This window comes from Leguminivora glycinivorella, chromosome Z (genome assembly GCF_023078275.1).
Source record: "Leguminivora glycinivorella isolate SPB_JAAS2020 chromosome Z, LegGlyc_1.1, whole genome shotgun sequence".
NCBI classification, from domain to species: domain Eukaryota; kingdom Metazoa; phylum Arthropoda; class Insecta; order Lepidoptera; family Tortricidae; genus Leguminivora; species Leguminivora glycinivorella.
This window is the reverse complement of record NC_062998.1, coordinates 45535401-45557010: the sequence shown is the minus strand read 5'-3', so window position 1 is coordinate 45557010 and position 21610 is coordinate 45535401. Positions and strand designations below refer to the sequence as shown.

General features: G+C 37.1%; 1 protein-coding gene across 1 annotated transcript in view; it reads left to right on the top strand.

Moving 5' to 3' along the window:
- Positions 1-15868, top strand: part of LOC125240601 (WD repeat-containing protein 47) — a 135273-nt gene extending 119405 nt beyond the window's left edge. The window contains exons 9-10 of the mRNA XM_048148561.1: positions 3071-3290; positions 14517-15868. Coding sequence (XP_048004518.1) covers positions 3071-3290; positions 14517-14662 — 366 coding nt within the window. The 3' untranslated portion in view covers positions 14663-15868. The remainder of the gene's footprint in view (positions 1-3070; positions 3291-14516) is intronic.
- The last annotated feature ends 5742 nt before the right edge of the window (positions 15869-21610 follow it).

Genomic DNA, 21610 nt, shown 5'->3' with positions numbered 1-21610 from the left:
GCATGTGACACTCAACTGATACTTGTAGTAACGATATTTATAGCTTGCGAATGTATTCTTTCTGTTGAAAGATACGAGTATGAAAATATCTCCTTATTCACTTACTAAGACATCGTCGTTGCCTATAATTTGACACCTTTAAATAAGACTCGGCATATTTGATTCAACGTTTCAAAAGACAATATGATTTGATTATCTCATTTCAAAAGCTAATAACAAATGGCTAAGCAACATCATAAATACCTAAGCTTTGGTCATAGATATGCGACATGCATTTCTCGACGGCTTATGCAGAAGCCATCATTAAAGAAATATACCCAAAAATCTTTTATAGAAATGCAGCGCAGTCCTCAAACAGCCTTTCCTTCCGGCAGTCCTTCGAGTCTTCAACTTTGGCGTAAACCAAATTTCATTAGTATAGGGAACTTGACTGTCGTTAAAATAGTATAATTATTTTATACCATGCAGGAAATAAAGCATCAGATAATTATAAGAAAACATGGACAAGTTATTTTTAAATCCAATTTCTATTTAATAAGTCAGGTAGAAATATATAAAGTAACTGACTTCATCGTGATTCGTGACGTCACTCAATTCGATTTCGATTCAATTCGACTGCGGTGAGCTCCGCCTCTACAACTGCCAAATTGGTGAGCTCGTTCCATAGTAGGGGGAAATTAGCTAAAATTACGGCATAATTAATGGAAGGTTTTTTTTAATTGAAATGTGTACGTTATAGACTGAAGTTATTTTTCATCAACCCTCCCCACTCCTCCCCCCTCTGCGTCACCCCTCTACCCTCCCTTAAAGTGCCAAAAATGCGGTTTTTCTCGATTTCTGGCAAAACTGTTGAAGATACAGAAAAAGTGCGTAGGAACGAAGTAATCCTTAATAAATTTCCTACAAATCATTCATTAACACTTTGGTTCTAGCACTTATAGTTTTCGCGTGATCCGTCATGAAAGTTGGTCCTTTGCTGCAATTTTCTTTAATGAATGTTAAGTTTTCGCCCAAAATGCTTACAAAATCGTCGATTTTTTTTTGATATGACTAAGATATTGTAACCCATGACTAAAATAAAATTAAGCGGGAAAAATCACTACCATGGGTGGAATTTCCAATATGTCTTGGAATTCCAGTAACTATTTAAGACGTAATATTTTCACGGTAGTAGTCGCTAGGAGTACCATTGATCCATATAGTATATCGATGACTGGGGATGAGCTTTTGGTAGCTGTTGGTAGAGCCCTGGAGTTTTAATCCAGAAGCCGTTAGTTCAAGTTCCACCCATGGTAGTGATTTTTCCCCCTGAAATTCATTTTCAGTTTATAATATTTTAGTAATATCAAACAGATTTTGTAAGCAATTTGGGAGAAAGCTTAACATTCACTAAAGAAAATTGCAGCAAAGGACCAACTTTCGTGATGGATTACGCGAAAACTATAAGTGCTAGAACCAAAGTGACAATGAATGGTTTGTAGTAAATTTATTAAGGATTACTTTGTTTCTACACGCTTTTTCTGTATCTGCAACAGTTTTGTCAGAAATTGCGAAAAACCGCATTTTCGGCTATTTAAGGGGGGGAAGAGGGGTGACGCAGAGGGGGAGAGATGGGGAGGGTTGATGAAAAATAACTTCGGCCTATAATGCACATACCCTAATCAAAAAAAAATCTTCCATTAATTATGCCAATATTTTCATACATAACTTTCCAGAAGCAACGGACTACCATCTCTGTTACAGGCATCAACACCCTAGGTGCACTAAACTAAAACCAGTGTCCCAGGGCAATACCTAATAAGTCTATATAGGTATAAAACTAGTATTTAAGTGATTGTTTAGGATGTACTTGTATTACGCATGACGCGCGATCCTGTAACTCATTGATGCAAGACATGGAATATTACATCCTTCTGAGTGGCTCGACATGGCCGACGACAAAAGCGTATTCATCAAAGCAACAGTAGCAATATATAATAAAACAGAAGAAAATCATACGACAGCGAGTCAGCGGGACTTCTAATCTTCAAGCAAACAACATCTCAAGATGATGTTGATCCTGCTGGATACAAGAGATATATTGCGAAGACGGAAACTAAAGCGACGAGCAGCATATCATCAACGCTCTCCTTCGACGACATTACCTACCCCTCCTACCTTCCAATATTGGCTCAAGGCTGCATAGCCGGTCGATTACTATCCCTACCCCATCCCCGAGCGTGTCACTCCCTACAAAATTACGTCCCCTGGTACGCCGGCTAGTCCGGAGCAGGCATGTCCTGGCTGGGTGTGGCGTCTCTTGTCTTGTCTTGTCTTGTCTTGTGGTGGAGGCGTGCACAGATCTCTTGAGCAAGAACCCCGCGAAGGATACGGGCAAGCCTTCCTCGAGTGCATATCTGCTGTTGTATATGTCGCAGGGAAATGGCCAAAACAGAGATTTGATCAAATCTCTAAGGGATATGATCAAATCACGCAAAATGCCAAAATGGCGAATCCATTTCATCATTTATCTAGAAAATTTCAGTTGACTAAATCCCTGACTCTGTTTAGTGATATCACAAAATCGGCCAATAGACACGCCACGTTTCGTCATTTCACCAGATTTGTTTAGGGATTTGATAAAATCCCTGAACTACGGCAGTAAGTTGACGAAACGAACTCAAAAGTCAATTTCTTTTAACATTTTGCTAAACGAATTTAGGGAAATGATAAAGTCTTAACTGAAATATGGTATACATATAATTGATATAATAAATATGGTGATTTGATCAAATCTCTAGACAGGTTTCGTCGCAAAATGATAAAACAAGTTGACTTTATAAGCTCGTTTCGTCAACTTACTGTTGTGGTTCAGGGATTTTATCAAATCGCTAAACAAATCTAGTGAAATGACAAAACGTGCCATCTCTATTGGAAGATTTTGTGATTTCACTAAACAGAGTCAGAGATTTAGTCAAATCAGATCAGATTTCTCTCAGTTGTCTCATACGACGCCAACGGGATGAGTTTGGGTGGTGAGATACGGCACGCTGTGGTGTAAGTAAGTAATGAGAGGTTGTGGTGTGTGCAGGGTGCAGCCGTGGCGTCGCTGGCTGTGGACCCGTCCGGGCGGCTGCTGGTGTGCGGGCACGACGACGGCTCGTGCGCGCTGCACGACGTGCGCGGCTCGCGCGCGCTGCAGCGGTTCACGCCGCACTCGGGCGACGTGCGCAGCGTGCGCTTCTCGCCCGGCGCCTATTATCTGCTCACGGCCGGCTACGACACCAGGGTCGTGCTCACGGATCTTCAGGGTGAGTTTACTAACTATTATTCATCTTGATCATACAATGTGCACCAAGAATGCTGGTCTTATATCGAAGTATACTGTACTATTATAAAGTATCTCTTAAGGCTAGACACGATTTTTTCGCAGCAATATTTCCAGCTTTAGTCGAAACGTTTCATACACAAGATTTTAAACGGAAATCTCTTGTTTCTTTTAATTTTGACTGCCCATGATCCTTGACTTTGTATACGAGACCTAATTACCTACTGAGTAATGATAAAGACACATTCAATTTTAGGATGACTTTGTTTATGACGCCATAAAAGGTCTTAGTTTCATGGGCTCTGTCTACCCCTTTTCTGATTTGAGTTTCTGCATGTGTATAATAAATATATTGCTACAAACCCACTCGGACGTCTAAAGTTCAAATCAGTTACGAATAACAAGTCAAAGTGGGCCATGTTTGTTCAGCTTAACTATTGTAAAGTATTACTCGCTTCTCAACTTTTATCGTGGCTTCGATTGAACGTTTATGCTGGGTACTAAGAAACTTAAACCTTTTGAAAAGTTCGACGTGTTATTTTAACAACCATAAGTCCTTAGTTTTGCTGTTTTGATTTATCGTCTGTAGTAAAACTGAAACATAATCTCGATTACTTAATTTTAAAAGTAGGTATCTTGTAATTTTATTCTGTTAGGTTTACAAACAATTTTTAAGATGTTATCAAACCTGAATTGGCTAATAATATTAGTTTGTTTTTATTTGTCATTGAACTTTGTATGTGTCAGAAAGCGATAAAACACAATTTAACTATTTAATCAGGACCGTACGTTGTACTCGTATGTGAATACGGTCACGATGAACGAGGATCAGGCTGAAAGTTACTCATGCTCTCTGTTCTATGAAAGAAAAATAGATTGTTTCTGTAATGAATGGTCGGGCGCTAGTTCCTAGGCCTCAGCTTACGTAGATAGTGGCAAATGTAACGAGTGATAATCAATTTTTTTGACGACCGGTCTGGCTCAGTCGGTAGTGACCCTGCCTGCTAAGCCGCGGTCCTGGGTTCGAATCCCAATAAGTTTTCTATGTATACAGGGTGCCCGGTAATTAATGGACAACCTTTTAACCACCAAGAGGGCACCTTATACTGATCCAGAAAATCGACTTCAAGGTTTAGTAAAAGTCGCCTGGTTTTCGAGATTTTCACACTTTTTAAAATTTTAATACTACCTAAAATAAGGACCAATGGACCAGTATAAGGTGCCCTCTTGGTGGTTAAAAGGTTGTATATTAATTACCGGGCACCCGGTATAAGTATGTATTTGTCTATCTAAGTATGTATATCGTCGCTTAGCACCCATAGTACAAGCTTTGCTTAGTTTGGGGCTAACTTGATCTGTGTAAGGTGTCCCCAATATTTACGCGGAATGAAAATAGATAAGAGGAAAAAATGTCACTAAGAGTTTCATACCTGTACATACAAATCTGTTGTTGTGTTGGTATACTTGGTATCTCTACTATTTGATAGGTGGACGCGTTAATGAAACGTTGTCGAAAACCCACAGACCAACCCAACAAGACGGCCCTTACAGGGCGACTCGCGGTCACCAAGCATACGAAAAATCAGGTGTATAAAAGTTTGAACGCGCGCGACACCGATCAGTAGCGTCCAAGTATACGACCCGCTAACAGTGTTCGTTCGTCCGCTCGGGAAAAAATCTTAAATAATTAAATTTGGTTGCAAACAATGGTCTCTTGCAGCATAAAGTGCCACATCTAACACTGCCACATATAAAAAAGATGGAATAACATTCCACAGTTAAGTCAAATTAATTATTTTGTTGAATATTGTTTATTATCCGCGGAGTTCATTTATACTGGTCATTATGGTTGTACTGAGCGGCGCCGAGGCGCGTCCATCCCTTTTTGCCTAGGTAACAATGCGATATGCTATCCCTTTCACGTAAACGATTAGGGATGGGGCCAGGTTAGTTTATGTCTGTCGCGGGAACTTCGTACTACCGTTCGTACCATGTGCTACCATTTTATGAAATATAAAAGAAAGCAGATTTGTAATTGTGAATAATTATCTAGAATATGTAGAGTCTGTAGTGTTATTTAGTTGATTGATTAGTTTAGAATATTTAGTTGGTAATTTAACTTAGTAAACGTAAGTAAAAATGCACAGTTTAGTTATTAGTTAGTAGAATGATTTTTATTGAGGTGCTATCACAATCATCATCCTCCTTGCGTTATCCCGGCATCGGCATTCGCCACGGCTCATGGGAGCCTGGGGTCCGCTTTGGCAACTAATCCCAAGATTTGGCGTAGGCACTAGTTTTATGAAAGCGACTGCCATCTGACCTTCCAACCTGAAGGGTAACTAGGCCTTATTGGAATTGAGGTCAACATCATAATCAGATATGAAATTTAATCTATGGCCACGTTTCTGGTCCATCAGCAGATCAGCTCCATGATTCCATAATATTGCATCGTCACGTGATTTAAATAAGTTAGAAAAACTGCTATAATATTATAATTTGTTGCAAAACAAATTCACCACAGTACTGGTACCGGTACCATTGTCTATAATAGACATGTCCCATTCCCATCCCTACGGGTAAGCGTAAAGGCGCGCCATTATTTGAAACGACCAATGGCAGCACCGTGCGCTCCCACCTCACCCCGCAAGGATTGGTGATTTGCGTCTCGAACAATATCGCTTGCATTAGGCTTCTAGTGGGGTGTTCTGTGCGAAAACCTGATCTGCACAGATCTCTTTGTTCGTTGCCTCGTTGTACTCAGATTCCTAGTAATTCAATCGAAAATGTTCAATAACTTTATGGAAATTTGTGTGTAAACCACACGACGTCATGTCCGAGTGGAGATTACGATTCTAAGTATTGGGTTGGTAAGAAAGTAATGAGCGAATCATAACCAATATTGTAATTTTTATTTAATTTATTATTTTAATCATTTATCAAAAATATAACGGCCTTCGTTATCTACTACTTGTCTCCATCGTTCTGGTAAAGAATGAATAGCATCGGCGAAGAAGTTCTTAGGTTTAGATTAAAAAAACTCAGCTATGTACTGTCGTAGATGGGCTTGATCATCGAACTTTTTTTCATTCAAGGCATTGCTTAGCGATCTGAACAATGCGTAATCCGTAGGTGCCAAGTCTGGAGAGTACGGTGGATGAGGTATCACTTTCCAACCTAGCTCCAATAGCTTTAGCCGAGTCACTTTTGCAATGTCTGGGCGAGCATTGTCGTGTAAGAAAAAAACTTTAGCATGCTGTGGACGATTCCGACAGATTTTTTGATGCGGTAATAGTCATTCCACTTGGTAGGAGTTCCCAGTGAATAATACCATGAATATCCCACCAAACGGACAGCATAACTTTTTTCGGGTGAGGCTCTGTTTTTGGTGCCTCTATTCCTTTTTCGTTTGGAGCTAGCCACTGACGTTTGCGTGTGTGATTTATATATAAGACCCATTTTTCATCTCCAGTGATAAGATGGTCCAACCAGTTGAATGTGCGGCGAAAAGACAGAAGTTGTATGCAGATATCGGCACGGCGGTTTAGTTGATCTCTATCAAGTTCGTGCGGTATCCAAACACTGTATTTGTAGTTTTTTCCCAACTCGTGTAAATGTGTTTCTATGGTGACATGAGAGCAGCCTAACTCGGTAGCAAGAGTACGACTCGTTAGCCTCGGATCTCCTTCAATTAAGGTTTTTAATTTGGCTACATCAATCTTCACCGGTCGACCAGACTTAGGTTGATCTGATAATGAAAAGTCGCCACTACGAAACCGCTGGAACCATCGTTTCGCCGTGGCCTCAGACACAACTTCAGGAGCAACACGCTGACATATATTACGCACTGCTTCGGCGGCTGAATGGCCAGACTGAAATTCATATAGTAAGCAATGCCTTACATGCACTTTTAATTCGTCCATTTTCTTCCTTATATTAGCTCGGCGACAGCTAGTGAATGACTGACGAGAAACTGTGCGACTCGCCCTTTATATACTTTCGACCATAGAAGATTCTAGAACTCTCTCAAAAATTTTATGTGGAATTCAATCGATCGCTCATTACTTTCTTACCAACCCAATAGAACGAGCTAAAACACCAGAATCGGGTTTTTGTGAAATGCCCGGGTACACATTATCAATTTCAAATAAAGTTCTTCCAATAAAATCCTACAATACGAGTATGTATTACGTCCGTCCATTATAAACAACTACAAAAATAAATATTTCACTAGTTAGCAGGTTACAAATATTATAAATTATTGGTGGACTAAAACTCGCGTATATTGACATAAACTAGTACAAGACGTTATCTTCTTTCTCATTTAATCAGATAAATTGTATATTGATTTAAACTAACACGATCTTCACTCATATTATTAAATTAAAACGGGACTTAATCGCGTAAAACTTACGTTTTATATTTAACCCGACGTTTCGGACATGACATTACGTCCGTGGTCACGGGTAGACTGGCTGGGAGTTGTATCAACATCTTCTAGCTGTACTAGTTTTTCGAACTACCCGCACTTGATTGTCATCAGTCACTTTTACGCTAGGGTTGCCACTCTGCCTACATACAACACTCACGACATCCGATGGTATGAGACGGGAAGTTTTCTCACGTTTACATTTGCTAATCACTGGATTCCACGAAGATGAAATCCCTTGCCCTTCATTTTGATTGAAATTACGATGTTTCCTGATTTCAATCGCTTCACGTACTTTCCTGCTATAGCTACAGTCAATCTTATAAACGCCTGGCGTCTGATATGGAATAACATCCTTTGCTGACCTTAGTTGTCGAAGGTGGCGGGGCAACTAAGGTCAGCAAAGGATGTTATTCCATATCAGACGCCAGGCGTTTATAAGATTGACTGTAGCTGTGGTAGTTCTTATATTGGAGAAACCAAACGCACCATAGCGGAAAGGGTCAAAGAACATATCGCGGCGGTCAAAAAACGACAAATAAATAAGTCTGCGGTTGCCGAGCATTTGCTAGAGTCAGGACCGAACCACTGGATTGAACTGCATAATCCCAAAGTCCTTTCAACTGAACGTCTTTACTATAGCAGGAAAGTACGTGAAGCGATTGAAATCAGGAAACATCGTAATTTCAATCAAAATGAAGGGCAAGGGATTTCATCTTCGTGGAATCCAGTGATTAGCAAATGTAAACGTGAGAAAACTTCCCGTCTCATACCATCGGATGTCGTGAGTGTTGTATGTAGGCAGAGTGGCAACCCTAGCGTAAAAGTGACTGATGACAATCAAGTGCGGGTAGTTCGAAAAACTCGTACAGCTAGAAGATGTTGATACAACTCCCAGCCAGTCTACCCGTGACCACGGACGTAATGTCATGTCCGAAACGTCGGGTTAAATATAAAACGTAAGTTTTACGCGATTAAGTCCCGTTTTAATTTAATAATATCAGATAAATTGTGTTTGTGAAAGTGTTTTGATAGTCAATAAATGACAGTAGTGGACAGTTGTAAAGCGAAGTGTTGATTAGTGCGCACACATTAACAGCTCATTCTGGGCAGCCCGTTAATCGCCCATTAATTAGCCAGTCGTATCCTAACATGGGTCTGCAAGGCGAGCCATTAGATGGGCCATTAGAAAAAACACGCCTGTTTCCGTCGGTCGCGGTTTACTTCACAAAATAAAGACCAATGTTATGTCTTACATACAACATGCAATGTAGGTACTGTGTGCTTTAATGTTAAATGCAGACGATAAAAATGTAAAAATAAACAATTTCGAGTAACACTGCTGTAGTAAGCTGCCAAGCATATTTTTATAAAAGCAATACCTGGAGAAATCAATAAAAGTTAAGGACCGGGTATACAATTAATGAATCTTCTCTAGAACATAATTAAAATGCTTGCCCCATGTACAACATACACTTACAGTTTGTAATATTGTCAGGTGTTAGTGCGATAGTTAGTCATGACATGAAATTAAAAAAATCTATATTATTTATAGGTAGTTAATTTAGTATTATTGTGTGTGATTATTTTTTGCACATTGTAGGTAATTTTTCCTCGGTCACCCGTCGACCTCGAACGCTGTAAAGAGTTCGAAATGTTGGGATGTAGGTATTATAAAATCATTATGCCTACGTGATATTAAATATCCGTTTTCATAGTTTTATTTAATGAATTACTTTTTGGTTTAGATTCTTTTAGCGAGGCCGATATCCACTACTTAAATAAACAATAAAATATGTATGACCCGTGAATACTCGTATGTACTTTTGTACGGTAGCTACTGTTTTATCGTTTATCTTTGTCGATCGAAACAATCATTGAATTTGGAAGAACTTGTAACAAAGCAATTGTTAGTTCTATAGCAAACTTAATATTTTGATTTCTGTTAAATTCGACAGGACGTTAGGCTCATCAACAGAAGCTAATAAAAGTAATAAATGAAGGTATGCAGAAGGTATATAGCATTTTGTTAACTAGAAAAATGAATGTTCCTTTTCATACACAATAAATTTAATGAATTAATAAAAGTCAAGGAACCTTAAGAATAACAAGTCTATGACGGCACAAATCACCATTTACTCGTACTGCACAGTTCGATCTGAGTTTGAAAAGTCACCGTTGAAAAACTGTTTAACTTGAAATGAGTAAATCGAAACGAAAATGTAACCTCAAATTAAAATTTATATTACAAAGATTTATATGCCTGTTTAATGGTAATTTATTGTCAAAATGTGATAGCAGTGCACGTTTTGGCATATTATTGTGCTACTTGAAATAATAACAGCAGAGTAAAACGTAGGTACTACGTACTTATTTAAAAAATGGTAAACCCAATATGCATAAATTATAAATTAGATCATGTTCATAACATTCTGTGTTGTCCATTTACATATAACTACGAGCTCATTTCCAGCTATATTGCGTGAATACAATTATTTATACAAAATTACCGCCAGAGCTGTATTCCTAGCAAATAGCACGATATGTATAGTTCTTTTATTAAAATCTACGAGCGAATAATTTTTCTATTAGCTCCGACGTTGCCAACCTTATTGGGTCGTGTCCTGAGGGGTTTCTTAGTATCGCCCGAGATCGATAACTCATTAATACGCTCGTGTGGTGCAAACGAGACATAAATACTGTTTATTAAAGAGAACACGTGGTTATCTCTGTCACGAATAAGGGCGTAAGTTGACTTTGCTTCAGCTATATTATTAGGAAACAGTGTTGGAAAAATACGACATAGATAGTGTCGATTCAAACTTATGTTAGGAAGCCCACAGCCCCCGTGGTTCAGTTGGTCAGCACTATTGGACCGGTGTTCCAATAGGTTACAAATTCGAGTACTGCCCGAGATGTAAATGTTTCTTTTTTAAAATAAAATGTTTAGTCTAATAAACTAACTTAAACCAAAGACATATATAACTCCGCATAGACAGATAAAGTCTAGGAAAAAAACATACCTCAGTACCATACAGAAAAAGGTACGGTGGCCTAGATGGCATTACACCTTTGGGGTACGCTCGGCTAGATGGCGCTAATATTAATATTTGACATTTTAAAACATATCAAGCTAAGAATATGGGCCAAATTGTCAAAACTGAGGTTCAAAAGTTTTAAGCCTGTGTCAAGAGATGGCAGTCTATGCACTGTGATTACACATTTTACTTCGACAGTAATTGTGGCGTAGGCGAGAGACTGGCAACCTGTCACTGCGATGTCACAGTTTCGTTTTCTGTCAACCCCTTATTTGCCAAGAGTGGCACTGATACTTCAGTAGTTTCATGTGCTCTGTCACCCCTTCGTGGGATACAGGCGTGATTGTATGTATGTATGTATGTAACTCTCTATAATACTCGATCCTCTTTGCTTAAACTTAAACCGACTATACGACCTACTGAAACTGACACGAAACAAATGAATAATTAATAATAATAATAAATCCGTTTATTTCAGACAACATATGGTCCAATTAAAATAACAGTACAATTAAAATAAATAAATCACAGTTCAAAATAAAAATACATAATTTACCAGTAATTTCAAAAATTAAAATTATACTTGCGACAATACTGACATTTTTTTTTTCTGTTTATATTATAGCATTTTAAAAGATAAAATCATAAAAACTCACAGATTAAATTAGAATTACATATAGTCCTAGGCTATTTAAAATTCAAATAAATATATTATAATTATAAGTCAATGTATAAAAATGTCAGAAATGTCAGCAATAAATAAAATAAAATTAAAATTTATAAAATTACATTTGATTTCAATTATAAAATTAAATTTAAATTTAATTACAAAAATTAAAGCTAAATTAAATTCAATATACATTTACATTTCTACCCCTATTTTACATTTCTACTTAGATGTAAGGACAAGCAATTATTTATGTAAGGGCAATCAAACCTGTTGGATATCATGCTCAGGATGGTGTTGGGGCTAGCACGCACTCTGCTTAGCAAGGACGCGCACCGCCTGCGCAGAGTGGTATAGAAGCACGCGGTGCGCGCCTCCGCAAACATGCCCGATGCACTGCAGTAGCGCGGCAACCCCAGCATCACCCTGAATGCATCATTATATTGGACGCGTAGGGCGCTGATAGACCTGCGCGTATGATGAGCCCACAGGGTGCACGTATATAGCGAGGTACAGTAAGCTCGGAATAGAGTCACTTTGACCTCTCTCGTACATCGCGCAAATCTACGAGCCAGCATATTCGCCCTGACTGCCAGCGCCCTACGTTCCCTCTCGATGTCAGCGTTATCCGACAAGTCTTCAGTGAGCAGATGACCTAAATTAATCTCCGTTATACCTATTAAACCACATCTTCAAATGTATTATTATCAATCAGCAACTTTAGAGCTAAAATTAAGTTTTAGATCCTAGCAAATACTGAATATAAAAGTTGGCCGGATAGTGTAATATTCAACACAAAAAAAAACTAATCTAATCTCAGTCAGGCGCTTAGGTGAATATAGATCCCAGACAGACCCTTATCACTTGTACTTGTCGATTACTCGAGACACGCGTCGTCAGCAAAACCTAGGCCCGTGTTTAATAAAAGGCGTTCAAGTGAGATGTCATCCACAATCAAGCTTTCAGTATTAGTGTAGGTACTTACTTCAGCTGCCAAAGTGAACGCACGTTGTAGCGGATGAAACAATGCGCTCAAAGTAGCTATTTGCCACCTTGTTTTTTTTTTAATTGATATGGCGGTGACCGACGGTTCATGTCGGATCGTAAAGTTACATGTTAACGATAGTTGCCTACATTAAAACTATAACATAACCAGGACAGGTTAGTTAGACTACTCCAGAATCGCAAAAAGCGAGCTATAGAAAAGGGATTTCGCTAAAGCGGCTCAGTTGACTCAGGGAACGAAAAAAATATTTTCACATAATTTCACAATCTGCCGGTCAACACTCGTATAATCTGCCGCCGAGAGATATACACGCAGTTGGCACTGTTTAGTTTTCTACAATTCCCATTAAGGGGCATATTTTTTCTCTTTTAGTTACAAGTTATTAGACACGATCTGTGTTTACCTTTTGTCGCGAAAACCAATAGGTAATAATTTACATTATCACAAATTTTCTCAAATAGATCCTTCTCTTTTCCTTAAAACGCTCACTTGATCAATAATTCAGATTTTTCCTGATGATGTTTCTCGAACTTATCGAAACTTAAATAATACGGAAGCCCAAGTACGCTTTAGGATACTATCTCTCTATTATAAAGAAAAGGAAAAGGAAGATAAGTAAGGCCGACATCAAACTGGCAGTTAAAGGCTTCGGTGGAATTTCACTACAATTTAAGTGCACTCTGTAGCTGACGGTGACTTACCGACTGTAAAGGTAACATGCCGAAATAGATCATGCACTAGAAATAAACTTTGTAAGCATATATATAACTCTATAAATACTATTACAGTGTGTATAATTATAATTCTATTGAACTGCAAGACCTGTAACTATTGAGCTGAGATACTTTCTAAATGCGCGCAACCCCGGGGCTAGTGTCATATATCACGTTGCTCGTAATCAACTGGAGCAAACAAGGGACCCTAATAGGACAAATATTTGCTAATATCAGTGCTCTGAGCCCATGACGAGCGCTAAATGAAACTCGTCGGGATGACTAATAACAAATGGCAATTTTATTATAACAACGTGAAGTAGGTACTTACGTGATTATTGGATTGGATTTGACACTTGATTAAATAAGAAATAAATATGATCAGGAGCGAAAGTGGAAATAAAGGTAGTAGTGGAAATAAATAGTAATTCACAAATTTTGTAAGACTTAATTAATGCAAGTCTCGTGCGGAAATGTCGGTTTTTGTTATTAATCTGTAGAAAGGATTTCATTCCACATTTTCATGTTTAAATGAAAGTATTGGAAAATGTGAAACTTATTCTTAGCTTTTCGATTCTGTCGCGAAGTCAGTTATGAAACGTATGCGTTTTATGGCGGTCTGCATTAAACGATCCAATCCAAACCAAGAATAATCTTTTCTCCGTTTCAAACTTTGCCAAACATTTTTACACGTTTGTTGAGGTTATAAAGCGTTAGTTAGTATATTATATTTAGCATAATCTCGTTTCTACATAAGCGCTAAATAACAACTAGCGCCACTAGCGTGTATATAACCGATGTTCAGAAATCTAAATTAAATATTACAAATATTTAAACCCTCCTACGTGTTGTATTTAGGTACGTAGCATACCTGTCATTCCAAAAATCAATGTGGATTGATTGAACTATTTTGTTGCAACAAATTATGAAAAATTATCAAAGCAATTTATATGAGTGTATCTCATTTGGACGCGAGCCAAACTGCATTGTAGTTAGTTCCAGTGCAGTTTGGAGCCATCTGGCTGTTGCAGAAACGGGAGAAATATCATACCTATGACAATGGCTACTCGTCTGTTATATCTTACTAATTGAATAGGTAGTTAACAGTGGAAGTAAAGTAACTGATACAAAAATATTCTAACCATATTTTCAAAACATGATAGTTATCTTACTTTCAAAACCTACCGGACCATTTTCATTTATGCATATCATGAGTGCCGAAACTCCTAGTGGCGTTAAATTGAACGTACAAGACGTCAAACACATATGTGTCAAGTTATATAACTTTAAACACATTTTTATTACCCTTTCTATTGTGCATCGGATCGATTATTTAAATGTACTGTTTTATTTTAGGTGATTTGACCTGCGCCTTGCCGAGCGTCCCCGTGGCCCGGCACCCCGACAAGGTGATTTCCGCTAGGTGGCACCCAGACGACTTCTCCTTCCTTTCCACTTCTGCAGACAAGACCGCCGTGCTGTGGACGATACCGCCGGTCTAACCTGCCCAGGTATCCATCCGGCTCGTACTAACATTGAAAAACGATGGCGCTTTTCTGACTTGGCGATGCGAAATCTGCGAACTGGTTCCCAGTTTTATTGGTGCAGGGAATTGGTTTGCGCCGGGGGACCGTACTGCTTTGATTCCGCACTGCTAAAACAGGGCAGGGCAGCGCCTAATTTGTCTTTCCTGGGCTAGCACAACTAGTCATCATATCGTGACATTGAGCCTCATAATTTCTCATTATTAACAAAGTTCAAGCTGTGCTTGCCTCGCGTTTGTGAATTATTTTGGCATAACTAGCTCTTGTTCTGTAGCATTGGTTTGGCAAAATTGTTTATATTTCATGTCATGTCCTCATTTCGGGAACGGGAAAGACAAAATAGAAATGTAATCTTAAAGCAATAAGCAAGACGTGGAAGGATAACGTACATGGATCAAGAAAAGTCAACGTGGTTTCGTATTAGGCTGTCAAGAAGGGGGACCGACATACGTATGTATATATTATTGCTTCACCGACAAGAGTGCTAAATATATGATCATGAATCTATGTATGATCCAATGTTTATCAGTTGCGTTGCCTTCAGTATAAAGTCAAATTTGCATTACGACCACCGCGTGGTCGTCGCCTATATTTTGATATGGAAAGTCACAAATTATGGTTACTATTGCTACAAAAAATCAGAAAAAGGCTAAGTACGAGTGGTTTGTGTTCATAATTTAAATTTCTCGTGTAAAGTCCTGTAATAAACTAATAACATAGGCAATGCTTAAATATATATACATAATTATATTCTGTAAATAAATAAAATTACGTTTTAAATTTTATACGAAAGATTTTACGAAGGGTGTCTCGGTAATTCAATTTGGCGAAGTGTTAGATTTTTCGTAAATTGCGGGAGCTTCGCCACCTAGAGTACACACAGTATGAGATTTTTTATACCATTTGACTTCTATTTCATAAATAATAAAATACACCATACTCTATGTTCACAATTCAACTTTAACTATGAATCTTTACTGTCCTTTGTTAATTCTTCCTCCTGGTCATACGGGAAAGTGACTCAAGTGATTTGAAATTGTACTCACGGTTAATTTTTAAACTTCCTACTACAATACAGAGTAATTATGTTGTTCATAAATTTTATTTCTTTTTACATTATGTTGTTAAATGAAATAAATGACTCCGCAGTTATGTGTCGTTTGTTTAAACCGTGAAAGTTTGAATCAGTGTACCATACCTATTTTATTATTTTATAGTCCATTTTTTATCATCTATTATTTTAACTAATTGACCGATATTGAACAAGTCCGAGATTATATTCACCCGAAGTTATATTTGAGGTTTTAGTATTTAAGATAAAGTATGGAGGTGCAAGTCCCTTTTGTTATTATTTGTTAACCACAATATTTATTGAACATAATATTATTATGTATTTCTGGCCCATTTTTTTCAAAGTTGTGTGGTTTCTACTCAGAATCGCGAGCTCTTTCAATCCTAAGTGGAGAAAAATAGTGTCCCAAGATTTTTTCCCATTCCGTTACCATGTTTTCATGCATTTTGTAGGGCAGTTACGGAATGGAAGGCTTGAAAAATGTATGGAAATCTTTTGACATTTTTTTTTCTCCTATCAGGATCGAAAGGCTTCGCGATTCTGAGTATTAAACGCGTAAAACATACCCATGAAACAAAAAAGTGGTGTGGATAACTCTGAAAAAAAAAGTGGCCCATCTAACTAGTGTGTGTATATGAATTCTAATTATTATTTGTGGTGCTGATCCAAATTTATGATACAGTGTCATGGCGGGCCTAAGTAGTGTGCAAAATAATTAAATTGTGTTACGAACATTGTTAGTAAAAACGTGTTTTAATATTTCCTGGCCTCTGTAATAAATAGCATTTTGTATTGTTAAATAAATGTAATACGTAAGTTAAAAACGTACGAATTTTACTTTCTGCTGATATATTTCTTGAATTTTTAGTGTAAAGGAGATCGTCGATGTTGTTCGGTATTTTGGCCCAGTTTAGATTTAAGCGCATACAGGTGAAGCATAAGCCAGAATAATCCTCATAATTGATAGATCATGGTAGTGTTAACAGAATTACGAAATAAAAACGGGATTATTGAGAAATCGTTTCATTGAAATCTGAATCCAGAAAGAAAAACTTGTTAACACATAATATGCGCACGGTCCTATCGCGAGCACGTGCGTTTGCTAATTCCGGTCCGGACATCTTTCTCTTTTACTCATTAATGTGTAATTAGAGTGACATATATACCCAAAATTCGGAAACTCTGGTATACGTGTTAGACTCCCAAAACTTGTCATTAATGAATGTCAAAAGATTACGACTCCATGCTTCAGTTTAAGTGAATTTCATCCTTATGCCAATGCTGATCGAATGTTGACGCCGGTAAAGCTTTTGTGTCGAATCACGGAAATAAACAATAAAGTCTTTTTATTCTGCAATTCTTTTCCCCGTTCTGTTTAAGCCTAATATTTTATTGTTTTTCGTAATAAAATGCGCAAATCATTTTCATCTAAGTCTGTAAAACATACGTGATGGTCTTCTGGGGGGCCGAGAATCGACGATCTCCCTAACGCCAAACCCTACATAGTAGAACTATGTCACAGTGACGTTATGAATCGGATTGCAAGAAATCTCTTACTGCTTGTCATTTTGACATGGTTGTAGCAGCCTAAGGCCTAAGGTTCCAATTGGTTGACTGTACATACATGAGAATAATAACAATATATATGTCACTTCGACTTTCGTGTTTATTCTTGGATAATGTTATGTGTTGCGATGTGCTGTAAAATGCTTCTAGCTTTATTTCTTTATACAATAGATTTTAAAGACAAAAAGCTTTATATACAAAGAAATAATTCTTTATTTTTGTATGGGACTATGCGTAAGAATTTGGCGCTTACGTAGTGATTATCTTGTCACAAATGGGAATAATAACAACATATTTTAATTTATTTAACTTTTGAATCATATATCATAATACGATTTCGTATTGAATCTCATTTAGAAACGACTTGTAATAATAAAAATACATTATCATTTCTGTATAGGAAATTTGATTTCGCCTTTTGGACTAACACCATCCACCGCGATTCTTTTGCCGAGCTACAAGTACATTCAGTAGACGACCTTAACGCGGCGCAATAGAACTCAATGTCGTTTGCTCGCGTAGGGCCCGTTTGTTAATAGGTAAGAATTAAGAAAGGCGGCATTTTGAACATCAAAGCAGTGAGCCTTCTGTACTTGTACTATCATATTTATTATATCTGTGCTAACACCAAACATAATTGTCAGCCAGTGCAAAAGTTAGATCCGATTTAATCTCTAATATTTCCAATCTCATTAGCTTTCAGACTAATAAAAATTCACCCCGTCATGTTTTATATTGAACTTTTTACTATTCATCTGTTCTGTATCTTCGTTTCATTGATTGAAGGCTTAGTTTTAATTCCCCTTTTCAATGTCATAAGTATTTTACATTAATAATATTAAGAGTTGTGTTGAGTACGTGCTGCTGTACGGGATAGTCAAGTTATTTTGTTGATTTTTGTCAGAGTTCATGTTCATGTATTTTGCAAAGCTAGACTCAATTTTAGGTAGATAACGTATCGTATGTATTATTCACTAGTTATTTATAATAGTTAAATAAGCTTAACCCCTTTTGGCCGCCTGACAGGCGATCATAGCCGCCAGCGGCGTCAATGCTATACAGACTATTACAGACTTGTCACAAATAGGTTCTTCATATAGGTAGTTCATATTTCTTTGTCCTCTAGCATGTACATGGTTTAATTCGAGGTTTAATCGCCTTCGGTAACTTAACATTATTCGGTCAATATTGCTCACAAACACTAAATAATAGCGAGAACGTGTCACGGGCTGGGAATTTAAATGTACTTTAAAATGTGAGATAAATATTAAATGCATTACTTATTTTCTTTACACCTTCCTTCATTCCAGTTACATTAAATTAACCGTAACAGTCGCTTTAAAATGAAATGTTACGTGAAATTAAATGTAATTTAAGTAACAAATAACGTTTAGTTACAATACTTATCTGCCAGGTTTGATAAAATGATTAAACCCAGTGCTAGATAAATAATAACGTTAGAGTCAAAAATTAGGTTAAGTGCAGCCTCTGAGAATACATACGCCAGAGCTTCGACCAAGTCGTAACATCACCTTGTTAGGAATAAAACATATTATTAAATATTAATTGTATTAATGACATTCTTTAAGATTATAACATAACTTACCTAAATTATTAATATAAATGTACTGCAATCCAATTGTAAACGACTTTGCACAAATCTAATAAGAAATAATTATTATATTTAATTTTTCATATTATACTAGTTAATATTTTTGTCGAGCAAGTACTTATATTAAGTAGTGTTTGACTAAAGAAAGATAAAAAAAACTTGTTTAATGATTATTATATTTGTGCTGAGTCAGCCATTACGGCACAGAATGTTATTACGTTTAAAGTGTACTTATATATATTTTATGAAATGAAAAATGTATTGACAACAATTAATTTTTACTGGAAAGATAATCAGTGCTTTAGTGTTTAACTTACCCGTACGAGACTTAACAGAATTGACGTCACGATTGTCAAACTGAAATTCGTTAACAAATGTATCCGTTAATTATTTAAGAATATAATCACAATTATTTACTTATTATTTGTTTTATTTGTGTCCATTATTGAAGTCCAATTTTAACACAAGACACGACACAAGACGGCACAAAATCGCCCGCCTTGATAATCTACAAAATATGCAAAAACATCACAAAAGAGTTTTGAATGATTCACGGTTATTTTCATTAGACTTATATTGACCGGGATATAGACCGTGATTACCTTTTTGATTTTTGTCAAAAAGGTAATCACGGTCTATATCCCGGTCAATATAAGTCTAACATCACAAAAGTCCAATCTCACACTTCGTAAGTATTAATGTTTACATTGTAAAATGGGCTACAAAAGATCATCCTCTATACTTTATGCCTATAATTTTTTTCACTCCGCTAAGTAAACCACTAAAACCTTACGCTCCATCGGGTTTCTAAAGATGCAGAACGTGAGTTCGTAATTTGTTCTTCCCACAGACACGTATATTACGTACTCGAGCTTACGAGTGAATCAGGCACGTAATAAATCATATTTTCTACCTCGTTTGATTACGAACAGATTTTTTTTTATGGACTGATCGGCGATTGAACCTAGTCACACCTGATGGGAAGTGAAGACAGAGTCTAAGATGGAGCTCACCGATTCAGTAATAGCCTATTCACTCTACGTTTAAAGAGACCGAGGTCGTAGTTTTCTGGGAACACCGATGCTGGGAGCGCATTCCATTCCTTTGCAGTCCGCATTACAAAGGATGAGGCAAATCGTTTTGTGCGGATAAATGGAACACTAACCACATACGGGTGCATTGGAATAATGCAAAAATATTTATTCCGTAACAAAGTGTTGACTGCTTTACGTTAATTGACTACATCAGGGTTCGGGCGCGGGCATGATTTACATTTGCCAATTTATGTTTGAGAGTGTCATATGTGTCCACTGGACGCATATGACACATGTGTTCATAATATCACTCATACATATACAGAGTGGGGCCTGTAACAAAGGCGAAGAATTGAACTGTAGGCTATTCTCCTTATACTGATCAACATTTGTTCAGTGACTTTTAAAAATTATGAAGTCTTTAAATTTTTAATTTTTCATACAAAATAAATATTAGCGTCACTGTACGCCATTATTGTTGTCATTGACGTTGTCTGTCACACTTTAGACTTAACAGAATTCGCAATACATTACCTCTTAGAAAAAACTTTCAAGGGTGATAAAAATCAAAATAAAAGTTATTTTTAAAAGTCGCCGAATAAATGTTGATCAGTATAAGGAGAATAGCCTAGAGTTCAATTCTTCGCTTTTGCTACAGGCCCCACTCTGTATTATTATGTATTGTATAACTGTTATGCTAGTTGAAATTACCCCACTTCAGGATTGCGTCACTTGCATCGTTCTACATTGGCTATGGGCAGTACTACCGGGGACAATGGAGACTGTTAAACGACTGCCCTGACTGACTGACTGTTGCTGACTGGAGCGGCTGTCCTTCCTCTTAAACTAGATAACCCATAAAAACAGAGGTAAGAATATTTTATCTGACTGCCTGGATCGAAACTGAGTAGGCAGTATGCAAATTCTGATGAATATTTAGGGTAATTCAACTAAGTACAGTCAGCATTGAACGCAACGCGTCATGCAACTAAGTACAGTCAGCATTGAATATACTGTGGCAGCCAAATGAGCAAATGTACCGGAACCTATCTTTCTTTATAATTTAGAGATGGGCCGAATACGAATATTCGGCCGAACATTCGGTTCAGCTGTTACCGAACCGAACATTCGGCCGAATATTCGGTTGAGCCATATTTTAAATCCTGGCTTAGAATTAAAAACGTTTCAATAATTGGTATAATGGGTGGGTACACATTTATTTTACTAAGGCCCTTTATGTTCCTATAATTTAGTGCATAAGAAAATTTTGGTGTTTATTTCTTAAGATACGTTATTTTTACTTTTTTACAAAATTATTGTATTTTATATTTTAACGCATTTTAACTCCCTTTGGTAGTTCCTTAGAATGCTGAAATAGGATGTCATTATCCGATGAATTACAAAACAACTTACGCTATTTATTTACTTTGTTTATTCGGTAAATATTCGGCAATGTAACCGAACTATTCGACCGAATACCAACATTGAATAACTTGCCGAATTTGCCGAATACCGAATATTTTCCGAATATTCGGCCCATCTCTAATTTATATGGTACCATATTCGATGCTGTACATGTTTTGATATAGAGTAGGTACGTGATATTTGGATAGGTAAATATA